Source organism: Heteronotia binoei, chromosome 10, assembly GCF_032191835.1.
Source record: "Heteronotia binoei isolate CCM8104 ecotype False Entrance Well chromosome 10, APGP_CSIRO_Hbin_v1, whole genome shotgun sequence".
Classification (NCBI taxonomy): domain Eukaryota; kingdom Metazoa; phylum Chordata; class Lepidosauria; order Squamata; family Gekkonidae; genus Heteronotia; species Heteronotia binoei.
This window is the reverse complement of record NC_083232.1, coordinates 1,098,023-1,125,895: the sequence shown is the minus strand read 5'-3', so window position 1 is coordinate 1,125,895 and position 27,873 is coordinate 1,098,023. Positions and strand designations below refer to the sequence as shown.

At 53.7% G+C, this 27,873-nt stretch overlaps 1 protein-coding gene across 1 annotated transcript in view; it reads right to left on the bottom strand.

Annotated features, from left to right (window-relative positions):
* Positions 1–27,873, bottom strand: part of LOC132578290 (SCO-spondin-like) — a 170,568-nt gene that overhangs the window by 30,748 nt on the left and 111,947 nt on the right. The window contains exons 69-81 of the mRNA XM_060248229.1: positions 27,469–27,639; positions 26,931–27,101; positions 26,521–26,600; positions 25,559–25,728; positions 25,431–25,477; positions 24,812–25,012; positions 23,810–23,980; positions 15,361–15,558; positions 13,773–13,869; positions 10,539–10,762; positions 9,943–10,092; positions 8,310–8,476; positions 277–431 (exon numbers count right to left, since the gene is read on the bottom strand). Of these exons, the coding sequence (XP_060104212.1) occupies positions 277–431; positions 8,310–8,476; positions 9,943–10,092; positions 10,539–10,762; positions 13,773–13,869; positions 15,361–15,558; positions 23,810–23,980; positions 24,812–25,012; positions 25,431–25,477; positions 25,559–25,728; positions 26,521–26,600; positions 26,931–27,101; positions 27,469–27,639 (2,002 nt within the window). The remainder of the gene's footprint in view (positions 1–276; positions 432–8,309; positions 8,477–9,942; positions 10,093–10,538; positions 10,763–13,772; positions 13,870–15,360; positions 15,559–23,809; positions 23,981–24,811; positions 25,013–25,430; positions 25,478–25,558; positions 25,729–26,520; positions 26,601–26,930; positions 27,102–27,468; positions 27,640–27,873) is intronic.

The following is a 27,873-nucleotide window of genomic DNA, read 5'->3' as shown; positions in this document are numbered from 1 at the left end:
CGCCCTCCTTCTCACAATCTGCCTGATTCACAGAATCAGCATCGCTGTCAGATGCCCATCTAGCCTCTGCCTGAAAACCTCCGAAGGAGGAGATCACATCCGATGGCACAACAGCTGCAGGGCCTCAGGTAGGTGCCCCATGGCTCCTATTCCCTGATCTTTTCAACAGGAGGTGTTTCCAAGGCCTGAACCTGGGGCCTTCTGCTTGCCCAGCTGATGTTCTAATGCTGAGCCAAACCTTTGCCCCCCCCTGCATTTAACTTGGGCCCCACTCACCAGTTGCTGCAGGCGGAATGGATGGTGGTGTTTGGCGGCACTTCCTCCCCAAGGGAAGGCAGCCAGCTCTTCCAGGCTGCAGCCAGAGTGCTGGGGTCAAAGGAGTGGTTCCAGAGCATCTTCAGGGCCTCCTCGGTCACGATGCAGGGACACTCCTGTGCCGGAGGGAGAGGACAAGCACAGGGGGGCGTGGAGGGGGGTGGTTAGAAAAAACAGGTTGCTTACCTGTAACTGATGATCTTCGAGTGGTCATCTGTGCAGTCACACACATGGGTCTTGCTGCAGGCCACGGATCCATATCTTGGAGTCTCCAATAACTCACCTAGAGCGTTTTTTGGCGTGCTTTCCGCTCGCCCTGGGGAGCAGGCATTGACTGCACATGCCTGGAGCGAGTGGGAGGCACCATTCCCACTCAGTTTCTTCCAGCCGCTACTGACAGTCTACAAAGGTAAAAACCAAGGCAGAAAAAGCCAGCAGAGGGGAAGGCTGGGTGGGCGTGTGTGACTGCACAGATGACCACTCGAAGAGCATCAGTTACAGGTAAGCAACCTGTTTATCTTCATCATGGTCTCTGTGCAGTCCCACACATGGGTGACTAGCAAGCTGAAAATCAAAAGGAAGGTGGGTGCTGGCAAGAAAAAAACATTTCCATACTTACAATGTATGCATGTAAGCATGTATGCATGTATGAAATTGCCTGGGGTGATTTCAGTGGAAGATGGTCCTGAGTGCCGCTTGGCCGAAGGAGGCGTCCCATCTGGCACGAACATCCAAGGTGAGGACCATGATGCAGCAGCACAGACGTCCTCTAAGAAGACACCCTTCAGGAAGGCCGAAGAGGTCGAGACTGCTCTAGTCGAGTGAGCCTTAAGGCCTTCAGGTAAAGGTTGCTTAGCAACTTCGTAACACAACCGGATTGCAATGGGTACCCACTTAGAGAGTCTCTGGGTAGAAATTTTGCGTCCTCTTTGAGGATTGCCGTAGGCCACAAATAAGTTAGGGTCCTTACGGAACGGTTGTGTACGAGAGAGGTAAAAGGACAAAGCTCTTCTGACATCGAGAGCGTGTAGAGCTCTTTGTCCAGAGTCTTTAGGATTAGGAAAAAACATGGGCAACGAAGTAGAAGTTGAAAGATGAAATTTCGATACAACCTTGGGTAAGAAAGCAGGATCCGCTCTCAGGACCACCTTGTTCCTATGAAAAACTATAAGGTGGGTCAGAACGGAAGGCACACAAGTCACTGGCCCGCTTGCCAGAAGTGATAGGAACCAACAGGGCAGTCTTCCAAGAGAGAAGATTGAGGTCCACAGTGGCCAAGGGTTCAAATGGAGGTTTCATAAGTTGTGAAAGAACTAACAACAAACTCCAAACTGGCACAATCGGTTTGATAGGAGGGTGAAGGTGCAACATGCCCTTGAGGAATGATTTGGACAGTCTATGAGAGAAAACAGTCTGCCCGTCAATAGGCTTGTGGAAAGCAGAAATGGTTGAAAGGTGAACCTTTAAAGAAGAATAACTGAGACCCGACACCTGTAGAGACAGCAGGTATTCTAGGATCGAAGGGAGAGGTACAGACTCTGGATCAAGTTGTTGAGAGGATGCAAAGGAGCAGAAGCACTTCCACTTACACTGGTATGAGCGCCTGGTAGAAGGTTTTCTAGCATTCAGGATAACTTCCGCTACTCTCGGTGGTAAAGATGTGGCCGAATTCTCCAAGCCGTAAGTCCTAGAATTTGGGGGTTGTGGTGCCATACTTGGCCGTGATCTTTGGAGAGGAGATCGTCTGCCAGGGGAAGGCGGCGATAAGTGTGATGCGACATCTGAAGGAGTCTCGTGAACCACGGTTGCCGTGGCCACCATGGCGCTATCAGTATGCAGTCTGTACCATCCCAAGCAATTTTGAGTAGAGATCGGGAAATTAGAGGGGTTGGTGGAAAAAGATAATGAAGAGGACCCCTCCAGCTGTGGAGAAAAGCATCGCTGCCTCTCCTGGTATAAAAGAGAGGGCATTTCGAGTTGTCCTTCGTAGCAAAAACATCTACTTTTGGAGTCCCGAAGCATGCAAAGATGCGATGCAAATAACGTGGATTGAGGGACCATTCGTGGTCATCTATGTGAATTCTGCTGAGAGAATCGGCCAAGACATTCTTTATCCCTGGAAGGTGAATGGCAGTCAGGTAGATGCTGTTTTTGATGCACCATTCCCAAAGAAGTATGGCTATGTGGCACAGACGGATAGATCTGGTACCGCCCTGCTTGTTCACATAAAAAACTGTGGCCATATTGTCGGTTGTGATCTGGACATGTCGGTTGATTACAGATGGAAGGAACGATTGAAGAGCCCTGTGAACGGCTATGAGTTCTAGGCAGTTTATGTGCATGGCCCTCTCAGGCGCAGTCCACAGACCCCTGACAGTCTTGTCCTCTGAGTGGGCTCCCCATCCCCACTTGGAGGCATCTGTAGTCACGATGACAGACGGAGGAGGAAGAACAAAGGGCATTCCGCAAAGTAAATTGTCCGGTACAGTCCACCAAACAAGGGAGAGCCGAACCCTCTGAGGTACAGTGAGAACGGTATTCTGTGGTTGTACGTGTGGATGGTAGGCATGAACAAACCAAAGCTGGAGATGTCGCATGCGCAGTATTGCAAATCGAAGAACTGAAGCTGTTGCGGCCATGAGGCCCAGAAGACGTTGGATGGTGATTGCAGGTTGCATTGGGGTACGTATGACCTCCTGGGCCAGGGACAGGATGGTGTGGGCACGATCCCTGGGAAGAAAAACTAGATGAGGAGATGTGCAGAGACGAGCACCTATGAACTGTAGGTCCTGAATTGGGGTGAGGTGAGATTTGGTAGCATTCACACACAGGCCCAGGGAGGCGAGAAGAGAGAGTGTTGTTTTGAGATTCTTCGCCAGTTGATGTGCTGTGGGAGCGATGAGTTACCAGTCGTCTATGTACGGGAACACTGGAATGTTGCGAAGACACAGAGCAGCTGCGACTACTGCCATGCACTTCATAAACACTCTGGGGGCGGTGGACAGCCCGAAAGGGAGGGATCAATACTGGAAGTGATGTTCTCCCATGGCAAAGTGAAGATATTTGCGGTGCTGAGGTCTGATGGTCACATGGAAATAAGCGTCCTGAAGATCCAGGGATGCCATCCAGGAATCCTGCGGAATTAGGGGAAGGATGGATTGGACAGAGATCATTCTGAATTTCTTGTAGACTATCCACTTGTTTAGTCTCCTGAGATCCAGAATGGGTCGCTTGCCCCCATCCCTCTTGGGCACCAGGAAATATCGTGAGTAGAAACCTGTCCCCCGATGGTGAGGAGGAACAGGTTCTATGGAATTTTTTTGGAGCAAGTTCAGAATCTCTTGTTTGAGATGAGGGGAGGGTGGAGTAACAGTGAAGTAGTGGTGGTGAGGTGGGAAAATGAACTCGATTGCATAACCTAGGCGGATTATGGTGAGCACCCAAGAGTCCGTGGTGATTGAGCTCCAGGTTGGATAGAACGGGAGAAGACGTGTTTGATAGCAGGGATTCAGCTGTTGAGTGAGATGCAGAGGGGAGTCAAAGAGACTGCTTGGCTGCCTGAGAAGACTTCTTTGTCTGCTGAGAGCATGGCCTCTGTTGGAAGGGTTGCTTTTGTTGGGGGGGTTTCCTCTTCCAGTAATCGGATTGCTTAGGAGAGCGTTGACGCCTCTGAAAAGATGGTCTCCAGGGCTTAGGTCGATTGAACTGCTGGGAGGCTGGCTGAGAGACTCCAAGGCGCTTGGAGCTTGAGGCCGTCATCTACTGAAGTGAGGACTTCATCAATGGATGCATGAAAGAGGCCAAGACCATCAAAAGGTAGGTCTTTGATTTTTTGTTTAATATCGGGTTGCCGGTTGGTTGACCTCAGCCAGGCGTGTCGACGCAATGCCACCGATGAAGCGAACACTCTAGATGAGCAGGAAACGGCATGTCTGATGGTGTTAATCTGCTGTTTTGAAACTCGTGATAGCTCAGAGACTAAATTAGATGCAGCTCTCTGAGAAGTCTCAGGCAGAGAAGGAATGAGAGGAGTAAATTGGTTGGTGAGATTAAATGTATATGCTGCAAAATAAGCCAAGTAATTATTAAGCTTGGAATTAGTAGAGGCAAGGTTGTAAATCTTGCAAGCCAAGGTGTCCAACTTCCGGCCCTCACGATCAGGAGGAGTAGGGTGCCTGGATGGTTTGGCTTTAGTCGCTGAGTGCACAATTATGGAGTTTGGAGCAGGATGGAAGGCTAAAAATTTAGAATCAGGAGCATGTACTCTGTACAGGGAGTCAAAGCGCTTTGAAGTAGGTGGAATTGAAGCAGGTTTGTCCCAGGCCTCACGCAGACCTTCCAAGTGCACTGGCAACATAGGTAGGAGAGACCCCGCTGGGAAATCCACCTGAACCAGATCATGGACTATGTCAGAAACTTTGGGTGAGTCAGAAGGAAGAGTAACATTCAAGGCTTCAGCCATGGTAGTAATCAGGTTAAGGTAGGCCTTTGAACTGTCCGATGGAGAAAGATGGGCTGGCTGCGTGGAATCCGAGGCAGGAGAGCCAGGAGGATCTTCGGAGTCAGAAGAGACTGAGCTGTCCCCGTTGGATTGGGATTCCTCGGTTGCAGGAGAGATCAGAGGCTTAGTAGGTGCACATGTGGATGCACGTTCCTCGGAAGGTTTAGACTTTTCTTGTAAGGCAGTCGAAGTCATGGTCGATGTAGAAGTCGTGGCCGGAGCAGCAGATATGGTGGCAGAAGCAGTGCAGGGTATAAAAGGTTCTCAGTACCGAGGAGGTTCACAGACTCGAAGGGCTTCACGGTCTCGAGAAGAGAGATACTCCGGGTCTTGGGTACGAGAAGGCTCATGGTACTGAGGAGATTCGAAGTCACAGATTTGAGGTGTTGATACATCACGGCTGTGGGATGCGACCTCGAATTCACGGTACTGAGAGTGACGGAAACCCTCATCTGAGGGGGAATGGGAGTAGCAATGGTACACCCGGCGATGTCTGGGAGATGGTGATCTGGAGAGTGAGGAATATTCATATCGACCCCTCTGGTAATAGTCCTGGTATTCACGGTAGACTGGAGAGCGTGAACGGAAATAACGACGTCGAACCGGTGAGCGGGATCGGACATGCTGGGTGGAAACCTGTGTCGACGACTCTCTGTAGAGAGGAGAAACTCTGATGTCTCGAAAGGATCCAACCTGTAGCAAAGACCGGGGATGCTCCTGAGAGAAAGTCGGATCCGAACGGGGATCGGGTTCGAGGATGTCGAACGGCACCACGCTATGGACCGAGGGCGAGCGAGATCGAACAGGTATAACCTCGACTGCAGCTGGGGAGTGAGGAGTGAGATGTGGCATATTGGAGATGACGTCGGAGGGCACCGAAAGCTCTGGTGGAACAAGAGGTTGGATCGGAGCTGAGTGTGTGGAAACCGATGCCATCGACGTTGCTATAGCAGTCGAAGTGGTGGCCCTTGGGGAAGTCGTCGAAGTCGACCTTGTCGGATCGCGGGATTTCTTCGGGGCCGAGGTGGACGAATCAGTATGGCAAGACTTCTTCGAAGCCTTGCGGCCGGTGTCGGAGTGCTTGGATGGTCTCTTGTTGGACTAATGCTTCTTGTGAAGTTGAGGAGCAGCCGATGCAGCCGAATCTCCCGCTCAGTGTGGGGGAGGCGGCAAATGAGAGCTGGGCATAGCCCAAAGAGAGCAGGAAACTTTGAAGTCTGGCCACTCGGTTTTTTCGCGCCTGTTTACCAAAGCTGGTGCGATGAGGGCAAGCATTTACCCAATGAGCTTCACCCAAGCAGAAAAGACAGTACGAATGTCCGTCTGAAGTAGGGATTTTAGATCCACACCTCCGACACTTTTTGAAAGTAATTTTCCCTTCAATACGCTCCGGACAACGGAGAGGAGAAAAATAGGGAAAGGAAAGCGCAAAAACAAGGGCTTTTTTTTAAATTTTATAAGGACGAAAAATTATAGAAGAAAGGTAAGAGAAAAAGGAGAATATGATACCAAACAGGAGAAGACGAGCTGAGGAGAAGACGAGCTGTGGAGAGAGGAATGCAGCATGGTAGGTGTTGTCCGGGCGGCGGAAAGGAAAAAACTGAGTGGGAATGGTGCCTCCCCCTCGCTCCAGGCATGTGCAGTCGATGCCTGCTCCCCAGGGCGAGCGGAAAGCACACCAAAAAACGCTCTAGGTGAGCTGTTGGAGACTCCGTGGTATGGATCCGTTGCCTGCGGTAAGACCCATGTGTGGGACTGCACAGAGACCACGATGAAGATCGCTACGGTTTCCCTGCCTCGGAGGACCCAAAGAGGGACGGCTGACGGGCTGAGGCGTGAGGTCCCCACCAGGCAGAGAAGAAATCTTGGCCTGCTCTGAATCATCAGCTGGCTCTCTTGGGAGCAGGGAGGCCCACATTGGACCTGGCAGCAGCCACAAGCCCCCCCTTCCCCCCCCCCGTGACCACCGGCACTCCTTTAGAGGAGGATTTAGCTGCATAAAAGTCACCAGGGGGGCAGCTGGAGAAAGGTGTGGGCCGAGGGACCCCAATTCCAACATGGGAGATTCCTGGAGATTTGGCAGCAGGGTCCGGGGAGGGTGGAGTTTGGGGAGAAGAAGAAGATAGAAGATATTGGATTTATACCCCACCCTCCACTTTGAATCTCAGAGCAGCTTACAATCTCCTCCCCCCCACAACAGACACCCTGTGAGGTGGGTGGGGCTGAGAGAGCTCTCCCAGAAGCTGCCCTTTCAAGGACAGAGTCTCAGAGCGGCCTACAATCTCCTTTCCCTTCCTCCCCCACAACAGACACCCTGTGAGGCAAAAGGGGCTGAGAGAGCTCTCCCAGGAGCTGCTCTTTCAAGGATAGAGTCTCAGAGTGGCCTACAATCTCCTTTATCTTCCTCCCCCACAACTGACACCCTGTGAGGCGGGTGGGGCTGAGAGACCTCTCCCAGGAGCTGCCCTTTCAAGGACAGAGTCTCAGAGTGGCCTACAATCTCCTTTATCTCCCCCCCCCCGACAACAGACACCCTGTGAGGTGGGTGGGGCTGAGAGGGCTCTCACAGCAGCTGCCCTTTCAAGGACAACCTCTGCCAGAGCTATGGCTGACCCAAGGCCATCCCAGCAGGTGCAAGTGGAGGAGTGGGGAATCAAACCTGGTTCTCCCAGATAAGAGTCTGCACACTGAATCACTACACCAAGCTGGCATGAGCTCAGCAGGAATGTGATGCTGTAGAGTTCAAGCTGCCATTTCTTCCGGGGAAACCAGTTGGAGATACTGTTTAACATGTGGTGATTAACATGTGGAATTCACTGCCATAGGAGGTGGCGGCGGCTACAAGCATAGCCAGTTTCAAGAGGGGACTGGATAAAAATATGGAGCAGAGGTCCATCAGTGGCTATTAGCCACAGTATATTATTGGAACTGTCTGGGGCATTGATGCTCTGTATTCTTGGTGCTTGGTGGGGGGTGCACAGTGGCAGGGCTTCTAGCCCCACTGGGGAACCTTCTGATGGCACTTGGGTTTGGTTTTTTTTGCCACTGTGTGACACAGAGTGTTGGACTGGATGGGCCTTTGGCCTGATCTAACATGGCTTCTCTTATGTTCTTATGTTCTCCAGGGGAAATCTCGGCCCCACATGGAGAATGGCAAGGCCAGGAGCTCTTGAGTGAGATGCGGACTCTCTCTTGTGTCTCTGGGCCTGGCAACCTCTTCCTGCCACTAGGCAGGGAATAAACCTTCCCCTTTCTTTGGAGATCGAAACCAAATATCCCGCCCTGCCCACCCCCCCGCACCAGCCACTCTGTGGTGGCCATTTTGTGCCCACAACCTTCTCTCAGCATTCCCAAAGTGTCTGCAGGCTTGGCTCCTCCTTTTAACTCATCACCCAACTCAGATACTGGAAGGGAGAGGCTCCGCAGGTAAAATCACAACGCCAAGATCCACTCATGAATTCTGAAAAGCTGCCCCAGAGAGGAGGGGCCTCACCTGGACACAAGCCCCTCGGTGGTGGTAGGTGCCCACAGGGCAGTGACACCCCTCCTCGCAGCCATCTGAGAAGCAGTCCATCTGGCGGGTGAGGTGGGCACAGCTGTAGGGGCACCCCTCTTCCTTCAGGCACTCCCGGTACAAACGTCCCACTGGGCAGCCCACCTCTGGAAAGAGGGAAGATGGGGACTGAGGTCACCTCCAGACACAGGAAGCCCTGGAATCGCTTAGCAGGAATTCAGGGGGAGGGGGCAGATCTCATCATGCCGTTTCTGCCTCCTCCTGCGTGTGTCCCCCTTAGTCTCAAGGCCTCCTCAGCCCCAAGAGGGCAGCCGTGTTGGTCTGAAGCAGTTGAACAAAGCAAGAGTCAAGTTGCACCTTTAAGACCAGCCATTTTTTATTGAGAATGTAAGTTTTTGTGTGCTCTCAAGCACACTTCATCAGACGAGGAATCCAGCACAGGAATCCAGGCTCTGCTCAGCTATTTATGGCATTGCTCACTGTGCTGGATTCCTCGTCTGATGAAGTGTGCTTAAGAGCACACGAAAGCTGACGTTCTAAATAAAAACTGGTTGGTCTTAAAGGTGATACTTGACTCCTGCTTTGTTCCTCAGTCCCAAGTCAGCAACTGGTTGCTCTGGGGAAACTGAGTGACATTCCCAAGCGCCACCACACAGCACCACTGAGGGACGGGATCACACCACAAAGAAAAGAACTTTCTTCTCGTGCTGCTTCTTGGCATCCACCACGCCTTCTTCCCTGCCTAAGTCTGGCTGGTTTTGACTGGCAGAAGGTGGCTGGGAGATGCAGAGAGACGCTGCTGCTGGGGAAAGGCCTGAATCCTCCTCCCCATTCCAGACCCCCACAGAACACAAGCAAGGACTCTGACAGCCCGGTACAGAATCAGGCTGGGGGGTCCACCAGCCCCACGTGGCAGCAGCTCCCCAGAGACCCCCAGAGATGGTTTCCCCCACTCCTGCTGACTGTGATCCCTTCTGTGGGGACTACACAGGCTACCACTCAGCACCGCTTCCCTTCCAGGATACAGCAGGATCCGGGGTGTGTCCCAGGGGACTGCTGGGCTGGAGAACTGGGTTCAAATCCCCAAGACTTTTCATTAACTCTTTTTTTTTTTAAGTAAGCTCTACAGAGTCTGCTAGCACGACTCCCTGCTGCAGTTTACAAAATCACCATGAATCCAGTCTTCCCAACCTCTGGCAGCTGCCAGAAGCACAAAAAGACAGGCAAAGAGAACAGCGAAAAGAAAGGCAAGGCGGTGCGGTGTGGGGTGGTGTGGTGGGCAGAGGGAGGGACTGAGTTCTGGAAGACGTGTGTTCAAACACCACTGTGCCATGAAGCTTGTTCGATTACCTTGAGCCAGTCAGACAAAAGCACGAAAACAAACACACACACACACCTTAGACTACCTTGTAAGAAAACTGGGGGGAGGGCAATTAATTTCTGGGCACTGTCCATCCAAGATACGGAAGGAAGCACCAGGCGGTGCAAGCGGAAGTGCACAAAATCAATGCACCTTTCCACTTAGTGCATCGCTGGATCCAAACTGCTGTTCATCACTTGCACATCTAATTCTATGAACCGCCAAAGTCTGAATGTGGGAGGGGGAACTCACCCAGGCACACTTGCGTGTTGCACGTCTTGCTCTGCGTGGTCAAGCCGTGGCACTCCGGCTGGCGACACTGGCGGCTGCGCACTTGCTCTCCCCCACCGCAGGAGACAGTGCAGGGGGCCCACGGAGACCACTCCCCCCAGGCCTCCTCCTCTGCGAGACACAGGCAAGGGAGAGGTCAGGCAAGGCCAACGGGGGGGGGGAGAGAACACCCACCTGTCCTCTCCCTCTGCCCACCCCCAGCCGGCTGCTTCTTCCAGGTATTTACCCCACAAGGGGAAAACATCAGGCACCAGATGGAGGCCTCCCTCCCTCCCTCCCTCTGTGCTGTAAGCCCAGGTTGCATCCAGCCTCCCTTAACTGCAGGCACTTTCAGACCTTAAAGCAAACTCCAAGGAGAGATTCAGTCATAATCTCTTGTCCTCCCATCCAGCCTGGCCCTCAGAATCAGGCCTCTAACTGGGGGAAGGGTCATCTATCCAGGCCATGTCTTCCCCCACCCTGAAAGGGAAAGTGCCTCCCCTCCCCCTCTGCTTCTTTATGGGTTGATCTGACAGAGCAGAGGTGTCCCTCCCACTGGGGTCCTCGCCCCTCCTCACCTGGGCAATTCTGCTGGTTTGGGCAGGCTCCTTGCTGCTCCCCGCTGCCCACGCACCCACGGCCTCCATTCTGGGGGGCTGGGTTGTCGCACTGGCGGAAGCGGAACTGGACTCCCTCCCCACAGCTCTGCGTGCAGGGGGACCATGGCCCCCAGGTGCTCCAGCCTCCGTGCAGGTGACAGGAGGGGTCCACGCGGCACCGCAGGTGTCCAGCCACGCAAGTGCTGGGGGAGGAAAGTGGAGAGGGGGAGGAGGGTCAGGGCTGCTACTTGCAACATTCACTAAGACACTTCCTGAGTGAAGGAGCAGAGGGAATTTGGGAGGAGTTGCAAATACGGCAGAAGACAGAAACTGATCTCGACAGGCTGGGAAACTGGGCTAAAACCAATAAAATGAATTTTAACAGGGATAAATGTGAAGTTCTGCATTTCAGTAGGAGAAATCCAATGCATGGTTATAGGATGGGGGAGACGTGTCTTAGCAGTAGTATGTGTGAAAAGGATCTAGGGGTCTTACTAGACCATACGCTGAACATGAGTCAGCAATGTGATGCGGTGGCTAAAAAGGCAAATGCAATTTTGGGCTGTATCAACAGAAGTATAGTGTCCCGATCACGTGATGTAATGGTATCGCTTTACTCTGCTCTGGTAAGACCTCATCTGGAGTATTGTGTTCAGTTTTGGCACCCCAATTTAAGAAGAATATAGACAATCTAGAAGGTGTCCAGAGGAGGGCGACGAAGATGGTGAGGGGTCTGGAGACCAAGTCCTATGAGGAAAGGTTGAAGGAGCTGGGGATGTTTAGCCTGGAGAGGCGGCGGCTGAGAAGTGATAGGATCCCCATCTTCAAGTACTTGAAGGGCTCTCCTATAGAGAAAGGTGCAGAATTCTTTTTTGTGGCCCCAGAAGGTAGGACCAGAACCAGTGGGATGAAATTAAATCAGGAGAGTTTCTCGCTCAATGTGACGGAACCGGCCCGATTCTGCCTTCAGACCCGGTCCCGTCAGCTCCCTATTGAGTCGCCAACTCCTGGAGGGAGCTATTTCTCCTCCTGCCCCTTGGGCTCGCTGCCACCACCTGCTCAGTCCCGGGGTTCAGATTGAGAGGAACAGGACTCCCAATCCCCCTCTCCAGCTGTGAGGCTAAGCCTCCAGGTCCTCTGCCACCCCGCACTTGGGTTTCACAGAGACCTCAGCGCTTCTTTGGGGCACCCCTGGAGGATTGGCACCTTATCCAACTGCATGCCTTCCCCCTTCCCCGGGGCCCCCTTCTCAAAAACAGCGTGGTCTAAAGCGGTCTGGGGATCTATGTGGTACAGAGATTGACTGCCAGCATTTTAAACAGAAAAAACATTTATTTAAAAGAGAAAACAATAGGGGAAGAAAAACAAAACAAAAACAGTTGCATCTACAAAATTAGCACAGCACAGCCCAGCACAGCACAGCCCAGCACAGCACAGCAACCAGTATAACAAAGAAAAGTTGATTATAAACGCGTCCTGCTGGCCCTGATCTAAACTTGCCCTGTCTTGTGAATTACTTACTTAGTCTGCCTGCCTGGGGCCCCCCCAGGCAGGAGCCTCCATTGCTCACCACATGCTCGCTCGAGCCCCAGTTCAAATCTGGCTTCTCTTCCTGCCTAACACATGTAAGGAACAACAGCACTTCCTGCCTCTCTAGGAGATTTTCCCCCTAGCGTTGTTGGTTTGGCTCTGGAAGGGAGGGGGGGAGTGAGGGGAAGGCTACAAAGCCTGCTGAGGGATTTACTGACCCCTGCCAAATGAAGCACCACCACTGACTAAAATGGCGTTTCTCCACACTCAACATTAGGAAGAACTTCCTGACAGTGAGAGCAGTTGTTCCTCAGTGGAACAGGCTTCCTCCTCAGGAGGTGGTGGGCTCTATTTTTAAACAGAGTTAGAGCAGGGATGTCAAACATGCAGCCCGGGAGTCAAATCAAGCCCCTGAAGGGCTCCTCTCAGCCCCCTGAGCAACTGGCTCTTGCCTGCTTCCTTCTCCCTCTCTCTTCCTTCTTTCTGCACCTCAGCTTGCTTTGCAAGGCTTGCTCAATCACATCGGAGCTACCGAGCAAAACTTCAATTTCCTCCATTAGTTGCGGCTCCTCCCCCTCCTGGTGCCTTGGCGAGGAAGGGAAAGAGCCAGAGCTCCCTTTGCCCAGTTCCCCGGATCCCACGGGAGAAATACAAAGAAAGCATCTTTAAGACCAACAAGTGCTAATGTTTTAAGCATGTTTTAAGTTTTTTTTAAAAAAAATATTTGTCATGTTTGTCTGTGTCCTTTAAAAAGTTTATATCTCTGCTCCCTAATCTTCCGTAGGCCCAGCCTGACAAGGTCTCATTTATGTCAGATCTGGCCCTCATAACAAATGAGTTTGACACTCCTGGTCTGGAGGGCTATCTGACAGCAATGAGGATCCTGTGAACTTAGGGGGAGGTGTTGGTGAGTTTCCTGCATTGTGCAGGGGGTTGGACTAGAAGATTCTGGAGGTCCCTCCCAACTCTAGGATTCTATGAGTTAGTAGCTAAGAGACCCTCAGAGGGAGCTTTGACTCTTGAGAGCTTCGACTCTGGAAATCTTGGTGGTCTCTCAGGAGCTCCTGGCCTCGAATCCAGCTCTTCTGCTGCAGACCAACATGGCTGACCCCTCTGGAACTCTCCGAGGGGCAAGGGAGAGCTATGAAGTGGACTGCGAGGAGCAGCAGAGAGGATGGTGGCAGTGGAGGACGTGTGGATGTGCTGGTGGGGGAGGTCTTGAGGAGGGATCTGGAAGAGGGGAGGGAAGAGCCCATAGGCAAGGACTGGCAAAGACGGGGGGGTGCGGGGAAGAGCAGAGGGCAGGTGAATAGGGATCTCTGGAAGCCAGGGGAAAAAGGGAGGCAGGCACGAGAAGGAGCTTCTCGCCTCTACCAAAGGCTGGGTGCCAGTGAAGCAGCAGAGATTCTCTGGATTCTCAGTGTTTGGAGCTAAGGGCGTGGGTTCGGATGCCACCTCTTCAGTGCATTTCAACAAAAGCTTCTGTGAAACACAACAACCAAACATACATGATATCTTGAAAAAGATTAGGAGACGTAAATAAATGAATAGCAGCACCACCTGGGACGGGTGGTTGACCCTGCTGGGCATTGTGGAGGTGGGGGGGAGGGGGCAGAGTGCAGAAGCTTTGCCCGGGAGGTCTTCTCTTTGAGGACTCCAGCTGCTTGAGTGGCCCACACTCACCAGTTCTGGCAAGGCCCGTAGATGTCCTCTCCTGGCTCAGCGAACTCCCAGGGAGCCAAGCCCGACCAGGAAGACAGATTGCGGCTCTCGGGAGCACCTGCGGGGAAGGAAGGAGACCAGTCTGGCCAAATAGCCCTTTCACACCTTGGCCGGCTCCCCTCCCCCCCACCCCATTGCCAGGTCACCAATTTCCACCCTCTTCCAAGAACAGCTCATGGACGGTGGCTCAGTGGTCGAGCATCTGCTTGGGAAGCAGAAGGTCCCAGGTTCAATCCCCGGCATCTCCAACTAGAAAGGGTCCAGGCAAGTAGACGTGAAAAACCTCCGCTTGAGACCCTGGAGAGCGGCTGCCTGTCTGAGGAGACAAGACTGACTTTGATGGACCGAGGGGGGTCTGATTCAGTATAAGGCAGCTTCATATGTTCTCAAGGAATGAAGGCAACTTTAAGGGAGGGATGGTAGCTCAGTGGTAGAGCATCTGCTTGGTAAGCAGAAGGTCCCAGGTTCGATCCCTGATATCTTTAACTAAAAAGGGTCCAGGCAAGTAGGTGATGGAGATGGGGGGACGGTGGCTGAGTGGCAGAGCCTCTGCTTGGGAAGCAGGAGGTCCCAGGTTCGATCCCCGGCATCTCCAACTAAAAAGGGTCCAGGCAGTAGGTGATGGAGATGGAGGGATGGTGGCTGAGTGGCAGAGAATCTGCTTGGGAAGCAGAAGGTCCCAGGTTCAATCCCTGATATCTCCAACTAAAAAGGGTCCAGGCAAGTAGGCATGAAAAACCTCTGCTGGAGACCCTGGAGAGCCATGAATGGGGCTGTGGCTCAGTGGTAGAGCATCTGCTTGGTAAGTAGAAGGTCCAATCCCCGGCATCTCCAACTAAAAAGGGTCCAGGCAAGTAGGCATGAAAAACCTCTGCTGGAGACCCTGGAGAGCTGCTGCCCATTTGAGTAGACAAGACTGACTTTGATGGACCGAGGGGAGTCTGATTCTGCATAAGGCAGCTTCACATGTTCATATGTTCAAAGGAGCCGGGACTCTCAGAAGCCTCCTGCCCTGAACCTCTGGCTGGTTTCTAAGGTGCAGCTAGACGGGAAACAAGTTGTCCTACTGCAGACTAACGCAGGTGCCCTAATGGCTTGAGGTGTTTCATGTGCCCAAGAGAGGTGCTTCTGTCCCTTCCCAGGAATGCTGCTGCCACAGGAGGGGTGCCAGTCCCTCCCACTCCACTGACGGCTGGCAGCACTGGTGCCCTCTGCATGGGGGGAGAACAGGCCCTGCCCCCTTGGTGTTGCTTCTCTGGAGTATCCTGGCAGGGCAACTCTTGGAGCAAGCCTGCCCAGGCACAACTCCAAGAAGGAGAGGAGAGCCCCTGCAAGCTGGCCTCAGAGCCAGACTCCACCAAAGTCCCAGGAGGACTGGCTGGGAGTCATCCGACCCCGCCCCACCACAGGATCCAAGCCAATCAGAGGCACAGCTGGGCAGGTGGTGGGAGTGGGGAGACCCAGCTCATTCGGCCCAGCTTTGCTCCCCAGCTCTCATGCAAGGGACGCAGGAGTCTCAGGGCCCCCTCTTCTCCCCGGGAACACTCACCTAGCCAGCTGGCCCGGTATTTGCAGCGGCACTGGGTGGGCGAGATGCACGCCCCATCCTGGAGCAGCTGCCCCTCTGGGCAGGCACACGCCGGCTGGCACTGCAGGCTCTCCAGGCAAGCGGTGTCCGGGTGCAGGTCCTCACAGGTGCGCGGGCAGGGCTTGCCACATGGGAAGGTCACCTGGCCTTTGCCACAGTCTGGGGAGATTGGAGAAGCCCCTGAGGCCGGCTGGCCGGTCTTGACCCCAGCTCTGCACCGCCTTCCCAGCCCAGACACGAAGAGTTCAGCCGTCTCCTTCTCAGAGTTTACTCTCTTTGAGAGTGAAGCTTCCCACTTTCTGGTTCCAGATTTTGGGGGGGTCCCGAGCAGAGAACTCCCTTCATGCTCACTCGCCCCTGTGTCTCACTGCCTGTCTGTGCATCCCTCCCCTGCCCTGCTCGCCCACTGGCCACCCTCCCAGCCACCTGCGCTGCCCGCAGCCCTTTCCCTGAGGCCCTGGGCAGGGTGTGCAGCTGGGGGGCAGGGCATATGTGAGGGAGCGGGCAGGGAAAGGGCGGGGGGGGGGGGAAGTCAGCAGCAGTGATCCCTGCCGGAAGCCCCGAGGGTCCCCCCTGGCAACTGCCTTGCCTGAGGGCATGCCCTGCTCCCCAGTTCCAAGCGTCCCTCAGCCTCACCTGTGCCCAAAGGGATGCTCACCCAGTGCAGAATCCCTGCACAGAAGGCCTTGGGTGGGTTTGGGCTGTTTCCCTGCATCAAGAGCTGGAAGCCCCTGCTTCTAAAGGGAACGTCCCCTTCCCCCAAGACACAGTGCTCATTGTGAGCCAGACCAAGGGGCTTCAGCCTTTAAGGTGGATCAAAATAACTCTCCTCTAAGTTGGTTCAAAGGGCGAAATGCAGGGGGGCTGCAAGTGGAGAGTTCATGGGGGGGGGGGGGAACAGAGCTAAGCTCAGCTGTCAAAATGGCACGGGGGGGCAGATGGCTGCTGTTCCCTCTGTGGAGAGCCAGTTTGGTGCAGTAGTTAAGTGTGCAGACTCTTATCTGGGAGAACCGAGTTTGATTCCCCACTCCTCCACTTGCTCCTGCTGAGATGGCCTTGGGTCAGCCAGAGCTCTAATAGAGAGCCAGTCTGGTGTAGTGGTTTAGTGTGCGGACTCTTATCTGGGAGAACCGGGTTTGAGTCCCCACTCCTCCACTTGCAGCTACTGGAATGGCCTTGAGTCAGCCATAGCTCTAATAGAAAGCCAGTTTGGTGTAGTGGTTAAGTGCGCGGACTCTTATCTGGGAGAACCAGGTTCGATTCCCCACTCCTCCACTTGCACCTGCTGGAATGGCCTTGGGTCAGCCATAGCTCTGGCAGAGCTTGTCCTTGAAAGGGCAGCTGCTGTGAGAGCCCTCTCCAGCCCCACCCACCTCACAGGGTGTCTGTTGTGGGGGAGGAAGGTAAAGGAGTTTGTGAGCCGCTCTGAAACTCTTCGGAGTGGAGGGCGGGATATAAATCCAATATCTTCATGTACCTCACAGGGTGTCTGTTGTGGGGGAGGAAGGGAAAGGAGATTATGAGCCGCTCTGAGACTCTTCGGAGTGGAGGGCGGGATATAAATCCAATATCTTCATCTACTTCACAGGGTGTTGTGGGGGGGAGGAAGGGAAAGGAGACTGTGAGCCGCTCTGAGACTCTTCGGAGTGGAGAGCAGGATATAAATCCAATATCTTCATCTACCTCACAGGGTGTCTGTTGTGGGGGAGGAAGGGAAAGGAGATTGTGAGCCGCTCTGAGACTCTTCAGAGTGGAGAGCAGGATATAAATCCAATATCTTCATCTACCTCACAGGGTGTCTGTTGTGGGGGAGGAAGGTAAAGGAGATTGTGAGCCGCTCTGAGACTCTTTGGAGTGGAGGGCGGGATATAAATCCAATATCTTCATGTACCTCACAGGGTGTCTGTTGTGGGGGAGGAAGGTAAAGGAGATGTGAGCTGCTCTGAGACTCTTCGGAGTGGAGGGCGGGATATAAATCCAATATCTTCATCTACCTCACAGGGTGTTGTGGGGGGGAGGAAGGGAAAGGAGATTGTGAGCCGCTCTGAGACTCTTCGGAGTGGAGGGCGGGATATAAATCCAATATCTTCATCTACCTCACAGGGTGTCTGTTGTGGGGGAGGAAGGGAAAGGAGATTGTGAGCCGCTCTGAGACTCTTCGGAGTGGAGGGTGGGAAATAAATCCAATGTCATCTTCTTCTTTCCCAGCCCAGCCACACTGTATGTTGACAGGGCTGAGAAAAGGGGAAATGGATTTCCAGGCTCTGATTGCCAGCAGGGTGTTCTGTAGCACCAGAGAGCAAAGCAGAAAGAGTGTGGGGGTGGGGGTGGGGAGTAGGAGCAGAAAGAGGAGGGAGAGTGGGGGGTGGGGAAACTCCACTCTACCAGAAAGCTTTTGATAAAGTTCCTCATCAAAGGCTCCTTAGAAAGCTTGAGAGTCATGGAGTAAAAGGACAGGTCCTCTTGTGGATCAAAAACTGGCTGAGTAATAGGAAGCAGAGAGTGAGTATAAATGGGCAGTCTTCGCAGTGGAGGACGGTAAGCAGTGGGGTGCCGCAGGGCTCGGTACTGGGTCCCATCCTCTTTAACTTGTTCATAAATGATTTAGAGTTGGGAGTGAGCAGTGAAGTGGCCAAATTTGCGGATGACACTAAATTGTTCAGGGTGGTGAGAACCAGAGAGGATTGTGAGGAACTCCAAAGGGATCTGTTGAGGCTGGGTGAGTGGGTGTCAACGTGGCAGATGCGGTTCAATGTGGCCAAGTGCAAAGTAATGCACATTGGGGCCAAGAATCCCAGCTACAAATACAAGTTGATGGGGTGTGAACTGGCAGAGACAGACCAAGAGAGAGATCTTGGGGTTATGGTAGATAATTCACTGAAAATGTCAAGACAGTGTGCGTTTGCAATAAAAAAGGCCAACGCCATGCTGGGAATTATTAGGAAGGGAATTGAAAACAAATCAACCAGTATCATAATGCCTCTGTATAAATCGATGGTGCGGTCTCATTTGGAGTACTGTGTGCAGTTCTGGTCGCCGCACCTCAAAAAGGATATTATAGTGTGGAGAAACGCCATCTGAGAGTGTTGGTGCTTCATCCAAAAAGGCGGGGATCAGTAAATCCATTCAGCAGGCTTTGTAGCCTTCCCCTCACTCCCCCCCTCCCTTCCAGAGCCAAACCAACAACGCTAGGGGGAAAGTCTCCTAGAGAGGCAGGAAGGGCTGTTGTTCTTGCCATGTGCTAGGCAGGAAGAGTTTTCTCAGTTTGCAGCAGGCGCTCGGGAAGGGAGGCTGCTTGCCTGTGGGCTCCTGCCTGGGAGGCTCCAGGCAGTAAGACAAAGTAAGTCATTCTCTTAGGCAGATCAAGTATAGACCAGGGACAATACGATGCGTTTAAAAACCACCTTTATTTTGTTATGCTGTTTGCTGAGCTGTGTTGTGCTGTACTAGGCTGTGTTAACTTTTTAAAGGCAACTGTTTTTGGTTTGTTTTCCTTTTCCTATCTTTTTCTCTTTTTAAATAAATATATTTTTACTGTTTAAATGCTGGCAATCAATCTCTGTACCACCTAGATCCCCAGACCGCTTTAGACCACGCTGTGTTAAGAAGGGTGCCCCGGGTAAGAAGGGGGAAGGCATGCAGTTGGATAAGGTGCCAATCCTCCAGGGGTGCCCCAAAGAAGCGCTGAGGTCTCTGTGAAACCCAAGTGCAGGGTGGCAGAGGACCTGGAGGCCTAGCCTCACAGCTGGAGAGGGGGATTGGGAGTCCTGTTCCTCTCAATCTGAACCCCAAGACTGAGCAGGTGGTGGCAGCGCGCCCAAGGGGCAGGAGGGGAAATAGCTCCCTCCAGGAGTTGGCGACTCCTTAGGGAGCTGACGGGACCGGGCCTGAAGGCAGAATCGGGCCGGTTCCGCCACACTTGGCGGCAGCGGTGGGATGAGAACAAACAGAGAACTTGATTGGCCAGGCATTTTTGCTTTTTGATACGTGCAAGCACCCAGAGGAAGCAACAGCGGTTTTGTTTTATTTTCGGGTCAACTGGAGTAGGGAAAGTTTAGTTAGTTAGGATGGAGCGTGCTAAGAGGCTGGAAATCCTGGAGATGACAAAGCCACAGCTCCAGGAAGAGTGTGCAAAGCACAAGCTGGAGTGTGACAACATGACTGTAGTAGATATGCAAGACCTCCTGTTGGAGTATCATCAGCATGCAGGGGCACTTGCAAAAGTGTTCCCCACCCAGTCAGAAGAACTCTTGCGGCTACGGTTGGAACTGGCAAGAATACGTACCAAGGCGTACCAAGAGCGCAGACAGGAGGAACGAGAGAGAGAGGAAAGACAAAGAGAGAGGGAGCTGAGACAAGCTGAGATCCGCAGACGGGAGCTGGAAGAGCAACGTCGCCATGAGCTTGAGGGGCTACGTCTGGAAGCTGAACTAAGCAAAGAGATCCAAGTCACCCCCAAGGACTTTGCAGTGTACCAAGAGGGAGAAGACCCCTCCATATACCTCTCCAACTTTGAGAGGGCAGCCAAACAGTGGGGGATTGCAGAGGAGGACTATATGTCTTACCTCTGTAGCAACCTGACTGGAGAGCTTTCAGCCATCTATTACAGCATGCCTATGGAAGATGGGGGGATAACTTTTGCGGCCTATAAAGCCACTGTATTTAAAAGGTTTAAACTGGGGCCAGACCACTCCCGAAAGCAGTTCAGGGGTTTGGCTCCACAAGAAGGTAAATCCTATGCTGAATGTGGGGTAATGAAGGAACAGACAGTTCCAGTGTTATTGGGCCGGGATTTGGTGGTTGGCCAGTACTCTATCAAGGCTGTACCCCGCAGCCAAACCCCCAGGGGGAAGTGGGAGGAGGAAGGCAACTTTAAGGAAGCCACCTCACCACCAACCAGGGAGGGGGAAATAGCCCAGGTTACTGAGGACGAAGAGAGGGCAGTCACCCAGGAGGGGGAGGGCCAGCCTATCTCAAGTCCTCGAGTAGGGTGTTCCCAAGGGGAAGAGGGGTGTAGCTTTCCCCAAGTGCAGCCGGAGGCTGTGGATGTTCCTAGCGAGGAAGGGAACCTGTCTAGCGTAAAGGATGTGAATGCTGAAGAGACCAAGGTGGAGAGTGGAGATTTCACAGGAGGTTCTGAGAGCAGCAAGGCTAATGTGGGCTCAGAGGAGCACATTGCTGAAGGCTTGGGGGGACGGGAGCGGTTCCAGAAGGGGGTCCGGAGCGGCCTTAGGTTGGAACCGGTTCACCAAGTAGCTGTGGATCAGGAAGTGGGATCGTCCGAGATGCTCTCAAAACAGGTCGTCTTGAAGCAGGGCAGACAGGAGTCCTGGGAAGCTGTGGGACCTTCCAGGCAGGAAGGGGGTCAGTTTGGTAGTGCTGAAAAACCAACCGAGGGGACTGAGAACCCAAGCCAAACCCTCAGGGGAAGGTGGGGGGAGGAGGGCAACTTTAGGGAAGCCACCTCACCACCAACCAGGGAGGGGGAGGACCAGTCTGTCTCAAACCCTGCAGGAGGGTGTGCCCAATGGGAAGTGGGGTGCCAATTTCCACAAGGGCAGCAGCATGCTGTGGACCCTTCCAGGCAGGAAGGAGCTCAGTTGGCTGACACTGAAAAAGCAACTGAGGGGGCGGAGAACCCAGATCCAACTTTGGCTAAGTGTTCTGGAAACAGTGGGACTAGGGGTGGCTTGAAGGAACAGATGATAGGAAGTCTGGGGCAGCCAGAAATGTTCCTGTCTGAGGTTCAAAGTGACCCGAGGCTGGAACCACTGTGTGAGTTGGCAAGGGACCAGGAAGTGGAGCTCTCAGAAGTTGAGACAGGGGATAGGGTGATGGTTTCCCTGCCACTTCATACTGGTGAACGGAAAGTGGAATGGGAGGGACCCCATGTGATTGTGGATGACCTGGGCGATGCTACTTATGTGGTGGCTATGGAGAAGACGGGAAAGGCAGTTCAAGTGGTGCAGGTGGATGTACCACAGCCAGTCTCTGCGAGGTCCATGGTGTTGCATAGAGGTAGGAAGGAAGGAGACAAAAAGAAGCTGGGACAGCAATTGTTTGGAGCCCCAGAGGTAGTTTTCTGGGAGGACAGAGTGGACAGAGGGAACATTCCACCAATGAGGGATAAAGAAGGAGCAACTGTGTGGGAACTGGGCAGTTTCCAACGCCATATGTGGGGCCAGGGATTTCCTCCTTTGATGGACCACTCACCCCAGCAACAGCAGCAACGGAGGGAGAGCACCAAACTCCAGAGGTGGTCCTGGGAGACGGAGGAGTACATCTTAAAGACTGGACATTCCTTCTGAATGCAGCAATGCGACGTGTTGGCCAGAAGGGACATGGGCACCTAGGGTGCTGGACTTTATGTATTATTGGAGAAATACCTGAATGTTTGTGTAATGTTTTGGTTAACGGGTTTCTCCTTGTTTGTTTGGATTCTGCTACGGGGTCACCTCTGTAGGAGGCAACCCCTCCGGCTCAGAATTTAAGGAGGGGGAAGTGTGGAGAAACGCCATCTGAGAGTGTTGGTGCTTCATCCAAAAAGGCGGGGATCAGTAAATCCATTCAGCAGGCTTTGTAGCCTTCCCCTCACTCCCCCCCTCCCTTCCAGAGCCAAACCAACAACGCTAGGGGGAAAGTCTCCTAGAGAGGCAGGAAGGGCTGTTGTTCTTGCCATGTGCTAGGCAGGAAGAGTTTTCTCAGTTTGCAGCAGGCGCTCGGGAAGGGAGGCTGCTTGCCTGTGGGCTCCTGCCTGGGAGGCTCCAGGCAGTAAGACAAAGTAAGTCATTCTCTTAGGCAGATCAAGTATAGACCAGGGACAATACGATGCGTTTAAAAACCACCTTTATTTTGTTATGCTGTTTGCTGAGCTGTGTTGTGCTGTACTAGGCTGTGTTAACTTTTTAAAGGCAACTGTTTTTGGTTTGTTTTCCTTTTCCTATCTTTTTCTCTTTTTAAATAAATATATTTTTACTGTTTAAATGCTGGCAATCAATCTCTGTACCACCTAGATCCCCAGACCGCTTTAGACCACGCTGTGTTAAGAAGGGGGCCCCGGGTAAGAAGGGGGAAGGCATGCAGTTGGATAAGGTGCCAATCCTCCAGGGGTGCCCCAAAGAAGCGCTGAGGTCTCTGTGAAACCCAAGTGCAGGGTGGCAGAGGACCTGGAGGCCTAGCCTCACAGCTGGAGAGGGGGATTGGGAGTCCTGTTCCTCTCAATCTGAACCCCAAGACTGAGCAGGTGGTGGCAGCGCGCCCAAGGGGCAGGAGGGGAAATAGCTCCCTCCAGGAGTTGGCGACTCCTTAGGGAGCTGACGGGACCGGGCCTGAAGGCAGAATCGGGCCGGTTCCGCCACATATAGCATTGGAGAAAGTTCAGAAAAGGGCAACTAAAATGATTAAAGGGCTGGAACACCTTCCCTATGAAGAAAGGTTGAAACGCTTAGGGCTCTTTAGCTTGGAGAAACGTCGACTGAGGGGTGACATGATAGAAGTTTACAAGATAATGCATGGGATGGAGAATGTAGAGAAAGAAGTACTTTTCTCCCTTTCTCACAATACAAGAACTCGTGGGCATTCGATGAAATTGCTGAGCAGACAGGTTAAAACGGATAAAAGGAAGTACTTCTTCACCCAAAGGGTGATTAACATGTGGAATTCACTGCCACAGGAGGTGGTGGCGTCCACAAGCATAGCCACCTTCAAGAAGGGGTTAGATAAAAATATGGAGCAGAGGTCCATCAGTGGCTATTAGCTACAGTGTGTGTGTGTGTGTATATATATATATATATATATATATATATATATATATATATATATATATATATATATATATATATATATATATATATATATATATATATATATATATATATATTTGGCCGCTGTGTGACACAGAATGTTGGACTGGATGGGCCATTGGCCTGATCTAACATGGCTTCTCTTATGTTCTTATGTTCTTATGCCCTCCTTGCTGTGGCTGTATTCATGCTTCAGGGGATGCCATCTTTTACGCATGGCATGAAGACCTCCAATCAGGGTGCCAACCTCTAGGTGGGCACTGGAGGTCTCCTGAAATTACAACTGATCTCCAGCCTGCAGTCATCAATTCCCGCAGAGAAAATGGCAACTTCAGAAGGCAGACTCTATAGCAGACTACTGGTGAAACCCGCCCCCAAATCCCCCCTTCATGGGTACCACAGTGCCCACCTAAAGTTCACAGTTTGGCATCCCAGTTAAAAATATGGCTGGAATCTGGGTTTCAAAACTTAAAGCAGAGCTTCTTGCCCAGTTCCTCTTTGCAAAACTCCATTTCTGTTCCAAGCGAGGTCTGGGATGATTTCTGCCAGGCGGCCCCCTTGCCACCCCCCCCCAGTCCCACGAGCAGCGAGGGGCCCCTGCTTTGCACCTGTGCACACAGCGATGCCATCGTGGCACGGACGGCTCTGCCGGGCCTCCTCTGGGCAGGGCAGGCCCCCGAAGCGGGCGGGAGGGTTGGTGCATTCCCTGCTCCGTGCAGACTCCCCCAGGCAGGCGTCACAGGCTGTCCAGGGGCTCCACGAACTCCAGCCTCCGTCCACTGTAGGAGCAAGAGAGACACAGGCCAGGCCAGTGGGGGTGGGAAGGGGACTGCCTCTGGTGGGCCACAGCCTCCCTTTCAGCAAACATTCTGCCTGGAGCTGGGGGGGGGAGGACAGAAGACACCCAGGGCACTTCCAGCTCCAGTTCAGGTGTGTGTGTGGGGTGGGGGTGGGGGAGTGACAACTAAAGCTATTTAAAACCAAAAGCAACTTGTAATGATGGAACTTGTTATGAGCCAGTTTGGTGCAGTGGTGAAGAATGTGGACTCTAAGATGGGAGAAGCAGGGTTGATTTCCCCACGCCTCCTCCACATGCAGCTGCTGGTGTGACCTCGAGTCAGTCACAAGTTCTCACAGAGCTGTTCCTCTCAAGAGCAGTTTCTGTCAGAGCTCTCTCGGCTCCACCTGCCTCCCAGGGTGTCTGCTGTGGGGAGGGGAAGGGAAAGGAGATTGTCAGCTGCTCTGTGACTCCTTCAGCTAGTGAAGGGTGGGGTATAAATCCAGTCTCTTCTCTTTTTTGGATGACCAAACAAGCCCCTTCTGTGAACTTCTCAAAGCTCCACTGAGGCCCACTGTCCAATACTTTCCTGTGCCTTCCTTCCCATTTTCTTCCCAATTTAAAAATAGGTTCAAATGGAACTTGAAGGTTCTCTGGATAGAAAAGCCTTTGCCCCCTCCAGTGCACCACACCGATGTCTGCAAATGAGGCAGAAAGAGGGGCTTCCCCCTGTGCTGAAGCAACAGCAGGAGGAGGACTCTGCATCTTGGATCAGGCCCTTGACCCCAAGACCTCCCTCCCAGCATCACCTCTGGCCTCAAAGGGCTGGTACCTGGACAGAACATGGCTGTGGGGCACTCCTTCCTCTCCAGCTGCACACCGCTGTCGCCATGATACTCTTGTGTCCCCTCGCACTCAGGGCCCCCATTCTGGGGCTTGGGGCAACCGCAGGTACGGTAGCGAGTCACCACCTCACCGCCGCAGGTCCTCGAGCAGGGGCTCCAGGGAGACCAGTCGCACCAACTTCCGGGAGCTGGAGCAGAGAAGAGGAAGCCTGAAGACAGCTACACGAAAGGCTCCCACCCGGCCACAGATTGGACTCACAAAAGCACCTCTCCAGCCACAAATGGACTCTGGCTCTTTTCTACAGTTGCAGACAGACTAACACGGCTGCCCACCTTGATCTACCTTGATCTACCGCCCTGAGCCTGCCTTGGCGGGGAGGGCAGGATACAAATAAAAAGTATTATTATTATTATTATACCTGAAGAAGTGAGCGGTGGCTCACGCAAGCTCCTTCCCTGCAGCCATAAATGCTGTTAGTCTTTCAGGTGCTCCTGAACTCTGGCTCTTTTCTCCTGCTGCAGACAGACTAACAGGGCTGCCCATTTTACTGCATACGTTTCTCCCCCTTAGATGCCCCTGCTCCTTCTGGGAGCTCAAATACTCACCTGCGCAGGACAGGTTAGTGCAGGTGAGCTTCCCTTGGGAGCAGGTGCTAGGGGGAGAGAAAGAAGAAGGCAGGCTTAGACCCTGTCAGGAGAGTGCTGCTGGGTTCCACATGGCTTCCGGGCCTCACCAGGTGTTGCAGCCGTCGGTGCGAGGGATGGTCTGCCTGGGCAGGTACCGGTGGCCGGTGAGAAGGTCCAGGCAGGGGCAGCTGTGCTTCTCCACGCAGGCGGTGCCGTTCCTGTCCAGTACTTTCCCATGGGTACAGTAGCAGCCGGGCTCGCAGGTCCAGAGGCAGTGCTGGGGAGGCAGAAGAGGGGCGTGGAGGAAGGGGAGACGGAGGCCCAGAGGCTGACTTAGGGGCACACCCCTGGTCTGCATGAGGGCTCAGAGGTGGCAACTAACTGGAAGGGAGTGACAGTGCCCTTGGGGAGGGCAGGCAGGAAGGGCGCCAAACTCTCCAGAAGCACCAGAGGAGATGGGCAAAGAAGAGAAGGGGGGGGGTCAGCCAAAGGAGGGAGGGAGGGAGATCTTCTGGCCAGGCCATTTACATTCCAGGTGTCCAGAGCCTGTACACAGCAAGCCCCAAACCTTCCTGTTCTGTTGAGGATGCCAGTGTCTGACTGCAGAAGCCAGGTGCCCACCCTCCTGACTGTGAGGAGAAGCCTACCAAGCACGATGGAAATAAGCTTCACGGGCAGAGTGCAGCTTTGGGGGCTGCACAGGAACCCACATGGCTCTGACTTGTCACTCACAACCGGTGACTTTGCCAGGGCCTCTTAGCAGCCTTGGGTTCCTTACCCCAGAGGGGCTGCCCATCTGCTCACCACGAGGGGCTGAGTCTGACCTCAAAGACACCCACTGGGGAGTGGCTAAGCTGGTCAGCTACCTCTCTGCAGCCCCCCCAGCCTCACTCTACTTCCCCAGGAGCCTGGGGGCATAATGGGGCAGGGGCCTGGATTCTTGGAGAGAGAAGTGACATGTGGAGCCTGCCTGCCTTCTGGAGGGTGTGTGGGTGTCCGAGGTCCATACTGGGTGTGGGAGGGGCAGAAGAGGGAGGCTGCCGTGGGGGGGGGGCACACAGAGGCTCACCGAGATGTCGTCACAGGTGCGGGGGCAAGAGGGGCCGCAGCTGCTGTACACGGAGCCCTCCACAGCGGAGCAGTCCAGCCCTGCGTGGGGAGAAAGGGGGCAACCTCACAAGGAGGGCTGTGGTGGGGAGACCCCCTTCTGAGCAGCCAAGGGGAGGGAATTCCAGCTCCACCAAAAGTCAGCAGGGCTGGGGGGCGGGAGGCATTCCGGGCACCACACTCTCCCTGCGCTGAGCAGGCCCGCTCCAGTCCCTCCCCCCACCAAGCACTCTAATGTGACAGAAAGGCAGAAAGCCCAGGGCCAGCCTTCCCGAAGGGCAGAACCAGGCCACTGTCTGGCAGCCCCTGCCCCTCCCGGAGCCGACCCAGGGGGCAGGCTCTCCCCCCACCCCGAGATGCCACACGCCTCACCAGGGCAGGGCTCCAAGCGGCAGGCCTCCAGTTGGGTGGGGGGCCCCTCGCAGTAGTCCCCGCCATTCTGTGGGGCAGGGCTGTCGCAGGCTCTCCTCCGGCTCTGCAGGCCTCCCCCGCAGCTGACGGTGCAGCCGGTCCAAGGGCTCCACTCCCCCCAGGCCCCACTCCCTGCGAGAAGGCCAAGGTCACAAAAGCCACACTCCCAGTTCCCCTCTCGGGCCTGCATCCCGATGGGCCTCCTCCTTAAAAACTTTTGATTGGACTCTCTTAAGAAATGTCCAAAAGGGCTGCCACCCTCCAGGTCCGGCACAAAGCAGAGGAGATGAGAGGATGAGTGCCAGCGTGAGGAAGGACCTGCAGCACCAAACCTGCTCCTCTGGGCACCCCTTTGGGGCAGCCTCTGTTCCCTGCCCTTCCCACCGAAGCACAAAACCAGCCACAGGAGAAGCAGGTTTCTTCTCTGGCTCCACTGAGAGGCCTGCCCTCAAAGAGCCACTCATCCCTTCGAGGAAGAGGAGGCAAGAGGGGCACTCACTGGCACACGGCTGGACTTGGCAGGGCTTGTCTTCGCGCTCCGGCCCGAGGCAGGGCACTCCCATCCCAGATGGAGGGGGGTTCACGCAGAAGCGGTAGTGGTTCTGGAGCCCCAGTCCACAGGCAGCCGAACATTCACTCCAGGGGGTCCATTCAGACCACTGGCCATTCACTGGCAAGGAAGGAAGAGAGTGTGGGGCTGGAGAAAAAGGAGGGTAGGATAAAGAAGTCCAGGGCTGGGGAGAGGAGGCTGTGTGGGGTCCTTCCTACCTTTGCTGGTTCCCTGATGCCCCTGAGAAGACCAGATAGGCTCTTGACCAGGGCAGTGACCAGCCGGCCACTCTGGAGTTTCAGGCAGGTTTTGTATGCTTTTATGTGAGTTATTTGCTGTTGCTTGTGCTGCAGT